Source organism: Elephantulus edwardii, unplaced genomic scaffold (assembly GCF_000299155.1).
Source record: "Elephantulus edwardii isolate Elephantulus edwardi_28Jun2011 unplaced genomic scaffold, EleEdw1.0 scaffold00015, whole genome shotgun sequence".
NCBI lineage: Eukaryota > Metazoa > Chordata > Mammalia > Macroscelidea > Macroscelididae > Elephantulus > Elephantulus edwardii.
In genome coordinates, this window is record NW_006399765.1 from 1,922,389 (window position 1) to 1,935,901 (window position 13,513).

The 13,513-nt window shown below is 49.6% G+C and overlaps 1 protein-coding gene across 1 annotated transcript in view; it reads right to left on the reverse strand.

Annotated features, from left to right (window-relative positions):
- Window positions 1-12,423: 12,423 nt before the first annotated feature.
- SIRPA (signal-regulatory protein alpha) overlaps window positions 12,424-13,513 on the reverse strand; it is a 50,313-nt gene continuing 49,223 nt past the window's right edge. The window contains exon 8 of the mRNA XM_006881392.1: window positions 12,424-12,669. Coding sequence (XP_006881454.1) covers window positions 12,424-12,669 — 246 coding nt within the window. The remainder of the gene's footprint in view (window positions 12,670-13,513) is intronic.

Sequence of the window (13,513 nt, forward strand, 5' to 3'; positions counted from 1 at the left end):
GGTTTTATGTAGTATTTATCCTTATTAGTCTGAGTTAGTTCACTCAGCATAATACTCTCTAGCCTCTCCCATTTTATATAGTATTTTTCTAAATCATTGCTCATGAGTGTTACATATATTCCATCATGTGAATGAACCAGAATTTCTCAATCCAGTTGTTTGTTGATGGACATTTTGACTGTTTCCATGTTCTTGCTATTGTGAATAATGCTGCTATGGACATCAGTGTACAAATCTCCATTTATGTCTCAGTTCTGTTTTTCTCGGGATATATTCTTAGCAGTGGCATAGCTGGGTCATATGGAATCTCTGTGTTCAGCTTTTTGAGGACACACCGAACTGCCTTCCTAAGTGGTTGTACATTTTACAAGTCCACCAACAGTGTAGGAGAGTTCCTATCTCTCCGCATCCTCTCCAACATTTATTGCATGCTGTCCTGTTAAAGTTTGCCACTGTTCATGGGGTGAGATGATAGCTCATTGTGGTTTTGAGTTGTACTCTCTTATTGCCAGTGATTGGAGCATTTCTTCATATGTCTGTTGGTCACCTGAATGTTTTCCTCTGTGAAAAGTTTTTTCATGTCTTTTTCCCATTTTGTAATTGAATCATCAGTCTTTTCCTTGTGGAGGCCCTATAGTATTCTGTAAACTTTCATTATGAAACCCTTGTCTGAGAAAGCATTGCCAAATGTTTTTTCCCCCCAGTCAGTAGGTTTTCTTTTCACTCTATTGGAAAAAGTTTTTGATGCACACAGAGACTTAATCTTCAGAAGGTCCCATTCATTGATGCTATCCTCCCCTGCTTGTGCATTATATCTCATCCTCTTTTGAAGAACCGCCTCTGTGAGATCAAATTGATGACAGCAACTTGCAAGGTCAGATAGGAAGTTTAGGTGCTTGTGAGTTCATTTCATGGGGGAAGAACAATTTAGAAACAGAAATGAAAAGGGTTACATAACTTGAAGTGTATAATCAGTTACTGAATTGTAAATGCTGAAATCATTTACTTGATATGTGCTTTGCTATGTATAATTCCAACAACAATTTAAAAAAGAAAGAGAAAATCCTGACACATACAGGTTCAGTAAGAACTGTCTTGATGTTTCGATACTACCACTACTATGGTTGGTACTGGTACTAGGCTGGTTCTGAAGTTTACTTCTTAACAGCTTATGATTCCAGATTGCACCCAGAAATCCAAGTGTATTCAAGACCATGGTTTAGTGTAAGGATAGAAGAGGCTGGAAGGAGCTAGGGAATGTGATCCCAAGAACAAAGACAGTGACCATCTGGAGTATAAACTGAGTCTCCTGCAGATGTGTCAGGAGAGTGAGCTAAGACTCGGTACACAGTAAAAACGTTCATGCCTTTGACCTAAATTCCATCCTAGGAATGTGTGTGCAGTGATGTGTATTGCAAAGTTGTTTGCAAGTAAGGGAAAAATTAGAAACAGCTCAGATCACCTTCAGTGGGGAATTGGTTAACAGAATTGTTATGTCAGTGATAACTTACTTCTCTTTTCCTTCAACTTCTTCCACTATCAGCTGGTTCTGCGGCTTCACTGCAGGGACAGGTTCTAAGCTGAGGACTTCATCCCTGGTTCCTGCCCCCATGATGCCCCTGGACTCTGCAGCCTGCCCATCCTCCCCACTCCTCCATTCGTATCTCTCCAAGCAGCCACGATGGTTCGTAAAAATGTCTGTCAGAACATGATGCCCACTGCCCCCCTGCATTATACCCTCTGGTGGCTTTCCAGGTGCCCCGGAATAATATCCTCACGTGGTCTGCAGGCTCAGCCTCACCCTGCTCTGCTTCATTCCAAAAATGCTTTCTTCGATGTGAGGGTGATCTGGCTGTGACATCTGTCACCCCATTGATCGCCAGGGTTGATTCTGCTGATCTGGCTGGCTAGGGGGTGTCCTCTTCCTCCTGCACCTCTCCACGTGCATCCCTCCCAAAGAAGACGGCCATTCCCGATAGAGGGACTGTCCTTCAGTCAAGGATATACAAGGAGCTGCACTCCGCTGGTAGAAGCTCCATACAAGGTCCTCAAAATGCTTTCTTCTCATTGTATGCCTCAGGCCCTGTCCAGCCTCACAGCCTTTGCCCTTTCCCTCCTCCTTGAACATTCCACCCCAGGTTCTTACTCCTTTTCAGCAAAAAAGCCATGTCCTCAGGGGATTAGCAGACTGGTGACATGGCTTAAGGCAAACGTCTTGCCCAAGAGCCCCAGCGGTCACCTCCAATGCCATGTCCACCATTCTGGAATGTGGCTTCCCGGGCAGTCCAGCTAGAGCCATACATGGGGTCATTCTTGAAATAGCTCAGCTCTGGCCACCAGGTGCTAAGGTCCAGGCCAGAGATTTCAAAGGGCAGACGCATCTCTGGAAAGACGAGACTCAATACTTTCTTGCCCTGCCTCCGCAGAACACACAGTTTGGAAGGGAAATCAAATTACCAGCAAATGACTCAGGAATTTGGAGCAAGTCAGGCCACACAGATCTTCCCCACAGATCCCTGGGGAGGGCGTGACCTTGGACAAAGGCTGATTAGGAGTGAGTTTGGGGGTTGCCTGTCCCTCTCCTCTGAGTTCTTGCACTAACTACAACCTCATACTTATTTTACCAATGATTTAATAATCCCTTTTCTCCCCCACTCAGCCAGGATCTCCACAAGAGCCAAGAACTTGCGTCCATAGTGCAGTCTATGATCGACACCAAGCAAATGTTTCTGGAATGATGACGCTTTATGCCTTCTGCCTATTTCATTTGGGAAAGGCTTAAGATTTGAATCTCTAAATTGCTTCTAGATTAATTAGCTGGGGAGGCTTGAACTTCCCTTTCAAAGATACAGGCTCGGAATTTGAAGCAGCGTCATGTGGGGAAGTTGCTTCACTTCTCTGTGCTTCAGTGTCCACATCTGGGAAATGGGTGCAGTAATAGTCTTACATTACAGGTGAATAATAGATGAAAACAGCTCACACTGGAAACTGGCACACAATGTCTCTTTCTTCTTATTAAGATGAACTGACTCATAAGTTGACCCTCCAGTGAGTTTTCTGAGGCTGCAAATCACACAGGAGGAGACTGACCATCTTTCTCCCATCAGGCAGCTGGTAGATTTGAACTACCTGCCTTTATAATGGCAGCACTACTCCTTACCACCAGACCACCAGAGCTCCCGTAAGTGCATAATAATATATTTTTATTTATTCTTTTAAAAAACTTCATCAAGACATAGTTTGTAAACAACATGATGGTTAAGTGCATGGCTGGCTGAGTTTCAACAAACGCAGAGATGCAGCTATGTAACCATCACTTTGGAGTCCCTGAGTGGTGCAGACTGTTAAGCAGCTGCTAAAGGGAAGTTCAAGTTCAACCAGAGGTGCTGCGGATGAAAGGCCTGGAGAGCTACAGAAAAAAAACCCCAGGCCATTAGAAACCCGATGGAGCACAATTCTGCCCCAGACCCCTGTGGCTACCAGGAGTCAGATGCAGCTTGATGGCCATTGGTCCAGCAAGCACCACCTCCATCAAGATAAAGAAGACTTGCATTTCTCCCAGGGCGCTTTCCAGTGAATTCCTCCCCCATCCCCAGGACACACAGCTCTGTCGCTGAGGTAAGTTGCACAGGTTCTTGAACTTGGCATTGAAAGGAACCCTACGCGCATGCTCATTAGCGTGTACTGCCACCTTGCATTCAGCATCATCTTTTCTGAATTCTTCCACTCTATGGTGCCCGTCTAGAGCTTGCTCCTGTTTGATTGCAGAAACGCAAGCTATTAGCATTTATTTTCCGAGTCTCAGTTTCCTCCCCTGTAAAATGAGGTTAATAATTTCCACCTCGTGGGTTGTGGTGAAGAGCAACACGAGGACGTTGCTGCTGACACCCAGCTCGGATTTCACACTCCCAACGCCAGCTCCCACCACCCACTCCCTGCTTCCCCTTCCACTGCAGTGAGCCGAGGGGGTCAAGGGCATGGCCGAGAGTCCATGAGGGGGCAACCTTCAGGAGCGGCGCACAGCCGTGTGTACGAAGCAGATTGTTATTTTTTTCCATTCTTTGCCTGCGTCCTTTCCCCTACTTCTCCTCTTTTAAGGATAATTAAAATGCAAGCTGGCACTCCCTGTGAGGAGACAGCTGAAGATTTAATTGCCCCAAGAAAAAAATTTCCAGCGAAAGGTCCTGTGGTAGTGGCAGCTCCCTGGCCCGGCAGCTCTGTGCCTTTCCCTCCTACACATAATATTAGCGATAATGCGTTAATCTGCATGGGCATGGGGTCCAGTTAGGGCACCGAGGGAGCCGAGGCACAGCAGAGGCGACAGCGTCCATCCCACCACGGCCTACTCCCCTTTGAGCTCACATGGCCTCTTTCTGCAGACAGGTCTGTGGCCTAGATCCACTCGGGCCAGCTGTCGTCCCAACTGACCGTGCCCAGGGCTGGCTGCAGGGGCAGGAGGCCTGTGTGGGTGGGCACCTTCCACCACGAGGGCTTGGCCTGTTGTCCTTGATGTGGGGCTGGGAGGACTTTTCTGCGTGTGGTTGAGCCTGCAAGCTGTGCCATTCTCCGCTTTTGCAATTTCAGGGCGGAGAAGGCTCTTGCACTGCTCCACGCTGGTTTCTTACATAAAGACTTCATTTCTGCAGAGGAGGCGTCACTGGCTCAGACCAGGGTCACTGGCTTCTTGCCTGCTGGGGGAACCTGCATAGATTCTTTAGAATGATTGCTTTGAGCTCAGGATCACAAATAGCAGAGTAACTTAGTGAGGAAAAGAAGACAGGTTGGGGTTTGCATCCAGATCCCAAGGCTGCCCCTGGGGGCTGGCCATCAGTTGAATTGTGTCTCCCTTAAAATACGTGCCAACTTGGCTGGGCCCTGTTTCTCAGTGCTTTGGCAGTTACGTAATGATGTAATCCTCCCCATGATGTAATGGTGTGAGCAGCCAATCAGTTGTAAGGGGATTAGAGTGAGATGTAGCATCCCTTCCTCAGATCACAGCCCTGATCCAAGGTAAGGGGTGATTCCCTGAGGTGAAGCCAGCATCGCCTTTTATCTTATAAAGGCGATTTTTATCTTATAGAAGAGAAAAAGAGGAGAGAAGCTAGAGAAACTGGGAGGAGGAGAGGGAAATTGAGAGAGGAGTAAAGAAGAGGAAAAGAGATGGAGGAGAGAGATTGCGAGAGGGAGAGAGAAGGAAAGACAGTGGGAAGTGGGCTGGGGAGAAAGATGAAGGGAGGAAAAGAGAAGGGGAGCATGAAAAACACAAAAATGAAATCCAAATATCCAAATTGAGAGTGAGACCAAGAGAGATGGGGCAGAGAGAAAGGGAAAGAGAGAGATTGAGGCAGAGAGAAATACTGAGAGAAGGAAAGCGAGATTAAGGAGGAAGAGAGAGAAACTGAGTGAGAGAGAGGAGAGAGGGGAGGGGAGAAAGACTCACTGTGGGGTCAGAGTAGCTGAGGAGGATGTGGGGGTCTCAACTGCTGGAGAGGATTGTCACCACAGGAGCATGGGGCAGGGAGGTCCTCCTGGTTCATTAAAGGTGAACCAAAGATGGGATGGACTGTGCCCAAGGTCACGGGATGAGGCACGTGGTTGGAGGCTGTCTCCTCCGAGGTCCACGGGTGGAGGGAGAGTAGGAGAGGACTCCAGGGCGTCTCCACAGATGAAGTGATGACAGCTAAATGGCTTATCCTTGTCGCCGTCCTTCGTCTTCCAGCCCAGTTTAATACTTTTTTCCTTTCACTGTTTCTTGTGCTATTTTGGTCATGGGATGTTATCTTTCAAATTAACTCAACGACACTCCTCAGGCCTCTTGCCTGGACCAAACCCCACAGATAAGGTAGTGACATCATTTCCAAACCTGTCAGCCCAGGGCAGGCATCAAAGGGAAGGGGGATGATGTGTTTGAAATCTCGGTGGGCTGGGGAACCAGCCTTTTAAAAAAAATTGCTGTATAACTTCTATTCAGCAAAGTGCAGAAATCTGAAGTGTTCAACATTATGAGTTTTAACATGTAGACTTCCACGTAGTTCCCTGCAGTTCAAATCAGAGCACCCCATCACCCTCAAAGCCCTCCTCCATGGGTAACCACTCTCCTGACCTCTGTCGCCAAGGTCTAGCCTGCTTCTGAAGATTTGGAACAATGTCTTTTCAAAAGGCCTTTTCAATTCCATAGTTCTGTATTCAGCAGATGAGCCCCGACCCCAGTCACTCACAAAGGTGGCTGAGGGGAGCCAGGAGCCGTGAGGAAGGATTTCCTGGGCATTCTGTGCGTTGGTGGTAAAGCCTCTTGTGTATTTCCTGGCTACCAGTCACACCAGCATCCTGAAATCCCCATTGTCTGTGACCCTTGTGACCTGTCTAGCAGTCAGCACCCCATCAGTATCACTTCCCACTTGGGGGGCTTTGAGCATGATACATAATCTCTCCGTGCTTCTATTTCTTTATTCAATGGTGGTAATCATCATAGGCCACCAGATGATGGCCTAGTAAAGAGTTGGGTGGCCAACCCAAAGGTAGGCAGTTTGAGTCCACCAATCTCCTCTTGAGTGAGTCACAGCCCGTGAAAACCCGCTGGAGGCTCAGCTATGAGTTGGTTTCAACTGATGGCAATGAGTTGAGTTTAATCATTACTGTGCTGTCTTATAAACTTAAACGATGGAAGGAGTTAATAGGAAAGAAGTCAGTATGTGTACAGTTTGGGAGACAAGCATTGTATCAAAACGAAATAGAAGAGAGATCACGTATGGGCCGGGGAGCATGCTCAAACACTCAGGGGCATGCCAGTGGGGCATTAGAATTCTGCTGGGGGCCGGACAGAAATGTAGTTGAGGCCGATGAGGGTGGGGGAGGGTTCTAGCTGGTCTTCAAGGAGAGAATCCTCTCACTCCCCTTGCCACAATGAGGAGCCCACAGGGGGGCCTGATAAATGCCAAGTGCCTGACTAATTTCCTGGCAGGCAGGAAAAGGGTCACTTGGCTCCCATCAACCTTCTCTTCACCTGCCAGCCTTCAGCCCTGGAGATCTGGGCCGTGGAGAAGCGAGGCCCCGGAGCCGCATAAAACACCTCCCCCACGTCTCCTTACCCGGCCGCAGTCCGTCATCCCCACCTTCCCAGAACAGGAGGGCACTGCATGCCCGCTCAGCCCCAGTCCCTGTGGTGAGGCCAGCCTTGCAGGCACCACAGGAATCTCACTAGCCTGGCCCTGAGGAATGCTGAGAGCTGAGCCTGTGAGGCCTCCATGTCGGCCCATGAGGGGGCCCCTCTGAGCCCTGCAGAAGGAGGCTCCTTGACTCAGAGGTCCTTGATCACACAGATGAGGTCAAGGGCACGGAGACGCCCAGTTCAAGTCCTGACTCTTGGCATATTGCCATGATGTCGTTATTGTTAAATCCACTGCAGATTGACCAGGTCATGCACACTTCCTGAGCCTCAAGTTTCCTTCTTTGTGAAATGGTTACAACCACAGCTGTCTGACCATTAAGAGCATCAAAGAAAGAAGTGGGGGAGAGAACCAGACTCCCAGGTCCAAACCCTGGGCCTCTGAGAAAGGGCCTGGCTTCTCTGTGCTGGTGTCCTTCTCTAGAAACCTGGGATAATGGGCTCCTACCTCACACAATGGCTGGAGAAGTGCAGGAGTCAAACCATGCCCTGGGGTGTTACCATAACACTGTTACTGCTTGCGCCATCAAGTCAGACCAACTCATAGCTGATCCTCTGGGGGGCCCGTAGCAGCTGTGAACTGCACAGGAGACTAGACTGCCCATTGTTCTCCTATGGAGTAGCTGGTGGATTTGAACTACCTGACTTTGGATTGGCAGTGCAACTCACTACCCACTAGACCACCAGAGCTCCCACTTACAATCAGAGGCATTAACTATTACAAGCAGTCCTCAATTCACGATGGGGTTCTGTCCCAACGACTGTCATAAATCTGTTTTTTCTATTCCTTTCCCTTCACTTATCTGCTATTAATTTTTGCTCCCCTGTCACAAGTCAGTTCTAAGTGGAATACATTTTCTAACAAAGTTAAAATTGCATTTTACTGTCAGTATCTGTCTTCGTAACTCTGAAGGGAGGCCTGGTGGCCTATAATGTGAACAGGTCGTTGCACTGCTCACCCAAAAGCCCCATCTCTTTGGTGGTTTGAATTCCTCAGACGCTCGGTGGAAGAAAGATAGGCAAACTCCTCTTGTGCCAATTTATAGCCTCAAAAACCCAGTGGAAGGGCATCTATGAGTAGGCAGTGAATAAATCCAATTTAGTATCATAAATCTAACTATTTGGTTTTTTTGGGGGGGTGGGCATGAGAATAATTACACCAGTAAATTACATGCTGTGCATCATGCTGTTATGCCATCAAGTCGGAACCCACCCACTGCTGCCCCTCCAGTGGGTTTTCAGGGACAGTATATTGCACACGAGAGACTGTCTCCCAAGGAGCTTCTGGTGGATCCGAACTGCACGCCTTTGGGATTTCTTACAGCTAGGCCAGAATCAGTGACTGGGGTAATGAGTGTAGGTGGTTCAGAGACAGTGAAGTGGTACAGGACAGAGCAGGTTTCAGGGCTGTTGTACATACACAGGGCTGCTATGAGTCACAAGCGACTCAGTGGCACAACAGGCCACCAGGGCTCCCTCTGTGCCATCATGGGCTGTTGTTGTTGTGTGTCGTCAAGTTGGAACTGACCCAAAGCTGATCCTCCAGGGGGGTTTTAGAGGCAGTTAATCCAATGGGAGAAGACTGCTCATCTTTCTCCCATGAAGCAGTGGGTGGATTTGAACCAGGTGCCTTCCGAACTGCAGCACAGATCCTTACCACTAGGCCACCCGAGGTGCATTTTTTAAAATGGGTTTTATCTTAACTCAAACACATCCTCAGTCCAGGACTTCCTGCACTACATGTTGCTGTTACTGTTCTGTCCCTTCGAGGCAGAATGGACTCACAGATGACCCTCCAGCCGGTTTCCAGAGGCTGTAAGTCACACGGGAGGAGACTGCTCCTTTCTCTCCCGCACAGCTGCTGGGGGATTAGAATCATGTGCCCTCCCGTATTAGATATCTCGTTAATGTTAACTTGGCACGCAGTGTGTCCATTACCAACCCAGAAGTCAGGCATTGGGCACTGACGTCAGACGGCTGCAGTCTGAGTCTCTGCCACATCACACATAAACCACGGGACCTTGTTTAGATTAGATCACCTTTTGGTGCTGCGTCGAGAAAATGGGGTCAATAACATTGCCTACTTCATTGAGTTCTGGAATTTAAAGCTGTTAACCAGTGTATCGTGTTGGCACACTGAAAGCACTGGGTGTTATTAATGGTGTAACATAATTACCTAATTATCATTAGCAATATTAGCATTGTTGTGGAGGGAGTGTAAAGAAGCGAATCCTTATTGAGCACCTGCTATGTCCCAGCACGAGTCAACTTCCAAAGACACCCCTGGAGTAGCACTTGAGTTCTGCATTTTAAAGAGCAAAGTGGGTTTGGAGAGTGACAGTGGGCTGCCGAGAACCCACAGGTGGTGTGGTCTGAGCGGCTTGGCTAGCCCCGATTCGGGGGTGAGGAGGAGGAACTGGCGCTTAGCAGGAGCCTGACATGTGCTAAGATAGGGCTCAGTGCCTTGTTAAATCCTTTAATCCCCATGGCAACCTTGGCCAGGTATATTCTTATTCCCATGAGCCAGACAAGGGCCTGAGTCTCAGAGACAAGAGCTGTTCCAGTTCTTAGAGCTCCTAAGTGGTGGAGCCAGATCCAGACTTGCTCGTCCCGCCTGAATTCTGCTTAAGCAGGCAGTTCGGTCACAGCTGTGTAAGGATTCCAGCAGAGCCAGAGGACACAAAAGCCTTTCTCTCCAGCTAGAAAATCCAAGTGATAAAGCTGGCCTTCTCAGAACTTCCTCAAGTCCTATGGCTTTGAATCACTGGATCCAAGCTCCAGGGATGCTGCCTCCAGGGAGGCCCCCCGGATATATGCTTACAGACACCACAAAGATGATCAACATCCCACAGGTCATTGTTACCCAGAAATCTTTATTACAAAAATATTTTGCAAGCCAAAAAGTTTAAGTTGCAACTATATACAAAACGGGGCCTGTTTCCTTCCCAGGAGTCTTAAAATAAACTCCCAAAACCACTCCTTCCGCAGCGTTCGTTCAACCCCTTCCTTTTCCTGGGGTTCAGTACACAAGGTGTGGGGAATCTCCAGGCTGCAACGAAGCTAAAGCTGTATGTCTCCCTTGGCCTCGTTCCCTTACTCCCCCCCTCCAAAAAGAAAAATAAAGTCAAAGAAAAATGGCACCAAGAAAACATTCTTTTAAAATCCTGTGTATGTGTGTGTTGAACATATGTATGTGCAAAACTATGCATGTATGTATGTGTGTGTGTTAATGTCTGTGCATGTACGTCTGTGAGTGTGCATGCAGGCGTGTGTATGTGTACGCATGCACATGTGCTCTCTCTAGGCAGGAGAGAGGGAGACCGAGGTTTACAAGCCAACCCTTTGGAATTGGAAATGACAGGAGCCAGGTGGCTGGGCCACGGTGGCTCCCATCCGTCGGCCCACATGGCATGCTGGCTCAGTTCATTCCTGGATGCCATCATGCAAAACGCTAAGCCAGCAACCCCTGGAGAGCTGGGCCTGTGCTGAGTTCCTCAAATTCCACCTGCTGGAATGCCGGTCAAGCCAGCCTCTTGCTCTGACAGCCTGGGCCAGGAATCCCTCGGGTATCAAGTGCCAGGATCAACCAAAGAGGCCATGAGCGCTAGCATTTTAACTCTACAGGTTGATCAGTAACAGCAAAGACCAAATGAGCAAGGCGTGCTCACTCGGGGAGTGGGGGCACAGGGGGAGGCTGGTCAGACCCTCGCCCCTTCGAGGGCAACAGCTCCCCTAGTAGAAGTAGTCTCTCCCCAAAGGGGTCGCTGCCTCAGTCAAACCTCCTGAGATGAAATGGCAGAGGCAGGAGAGCCCTGGCTTCTAGGCTGCTGGACGTCTTCGATTTATTCCAGTTTCATCCCAAGAGGTTTTGAGAGCAAAGATGAAGGATCCCTCCCTGTAGCGAGCAGCTCAGAGGGCCAGGATGGGAAGCTTGTGAACAGGGCGGGGAAACAAGCACCCTCAGCGTCACCACCCTGCAGATTCCTAAAGTGCTTGTGAGAGATGTGGGGAGGGAGGTCACTTTTCCTCTCCCCATTGTACAGATGAGCAGACTGAGGCATTGGGGCTCAACAACACTGTATCACCACAGAGGCAGCCAGGAGAAGCACTGGCAGATTGATATGTACCACAGTGGGGTCAAGGAAGGCAGTGGGGGGGGGGTCCCAACCACGTGGCTCCCATGAGAACAAGATCAATTTCATCCAGAGAGGAGAGAAAGCTCAGTGTCTCCCAGGACCAGCCAGACCAGCCTGTCCTCCCCGTCCACAGGGCTCTGGGACTTGGTGTAATTCAGTTTCTGTTGTAAGAAAAATCCTTGCAGGACAATAAACCATTAAACCTTAGACTTCACAAGACCCAACCATGTACTTCAACACATGACAAAGAGCCAAGATACGTCGTTGTTGTCTTAAGGGGAGAAAGGGAAAAAAGAAATTAAAAAAACCAAAAATAAACACCACAGATCAAAATTTCTAACACCTCAGTTTCAGGATTGCACGTTTCACATTTCTCAATAATTTACAGGCGTCCACAGCGAAGTTGTGAATTAGTACTAGCTGGAGAAAGCAAGCTGGGCTAGAGAGGAGAGATGGGTCCGCGCAGGGTGTCACAGTCAGGACAATGGATCCTCGAGGAATTTGAGAGGGAACAAGAAGAGAGGGGCTTCTATCCCTCGGTCCTTCCAGGGGCATCGGCTCCTCCCCTAGGGCTCGTGGCTCATGGGCCCAGGGATTGGAAGGCCAGGACTGCTGGCTGTAACCTCACCAAGGCTTGGGCAGTGGGCTCCAGGGTTCTTGCCCAGCTTCTCTGTGGATGGGCAGTTCGATGTCAAGGAGGACCTTTATCCCAAAGCCTCGTTTGAGTGATATGGTGGAGGAGGTGGAATCTTCTCCCTCCTCACCTGGCAGACCACGTCGTGGAGTATCGCGGCAGTCACGGGTCTTCCAGACCACAACCAGGACACAGGCGTTGATGGAGCAGAGGCACGTAAGCTCTTGGGGTGGGGGCCCCCCAGCTGCTGTGACCAGTTCCCAGCCTGGCGCCGTGCCTAGGGCGGTGACATCAGCCTCCATGCGTGAGAACGTGGAGGGCCGGGGCAACCCAAGAAGTGCTGGGGAGCCAAGAGCTGTCCTTGCCCCTGGGTCCCAGGGCCTGGCCATCCTGGTCTCCGGGGAGCTGGGCTGCTGTCCTCACCATGGCAGCTCCATGCGGGACAGGAAAGCTTGTGGGGAGTGGCCCTCAGGTGACCGAGGTCCCATTCACTTCCTCTGGACCTGGACGCTGGCATACTCTGAAGAGGGCTCGGGCTTGGGGGCAGGTTGCTTGGGGACCCGGTTGAGGTGGACCATGTCCAGGTCAGCGTAGGTGAGGTTGTCCTCCGGCCCGGGCGGGGGGCCGGTCTGGATGCTGGCGTACTCTGTGTGGTTGTTTGGCTCTGCAGCCCGGGGCGCAGGCTTCTTCCCTTTGGGTAGGTTGAGGTCTGCATAGGTGATGTCATTGGTGTCCTGGATCTAAACGAGATGGAGAGGGTCATTCCAGAGCCTGCAGAGTCCACTCACCAACCATTCAGGTCCCAAGTCCTGAAGCACTGTCTCCTCTCGGCCCCTTCTGGCTCCATCCCCACTCAAGCACCTGGTGGTCTAGTGGGTAAGGAGTCACTCTGCCAACCCAAAGGCAGGCAGTTCAAAACCACCAACTGCTCTAAGGGAGAAAGTGGGCAACCTCCTTCTGTGCAATTTACAGCCTCTGAAAACCCTCTGGAGGATCAGGTATGAGTTGGTTCTGATTCAAAGGTGATGAGCTGCATTTTGTGAACTCTTACCAAGGTTACCCTACAAACCCCTTTTGTGGTCTTTCTGCCTTCAGCCTTCCTCCTCCCTCCCTCCCTCCCTCTCTTTCTCTTGATGATCTGAGGCTCTTTGTCAGTGTCCTGTGACCACTCCACAGCCCCGAGCAACCTGCGGCTCTGCCTGTCCCCACGCTGTTTCGCCGTCTACAATATCCCTCCCCTTGGCATACAATAAAAGCTTCAGTTCAGTCACCGAGGGCTGATATCAATCAAATCAATCATGGCGTCTGCACCATGCTGCTGTTGTGTGCTGTGGGGTCAATTCCTACTTAGAGTGACCCTGTTGGCCAGAGGAGTACTGCCCATAGCTTTCAAGGCGTCAGTCTTTACTGGAACGCCTTATCTGTCTCCCACAGAGCAGCAGGTGGGATCAAATGGAGTCCTTTCGATAAGCAGTTGTGTGTTTAACCACCGCACCCCAAGTCTGTTATGTGGAAATGATTAACCTCATTTCATAGGGGAAGAAAATGAGGCTCAGTGAGGTAAGCTAAAGCTGTGTC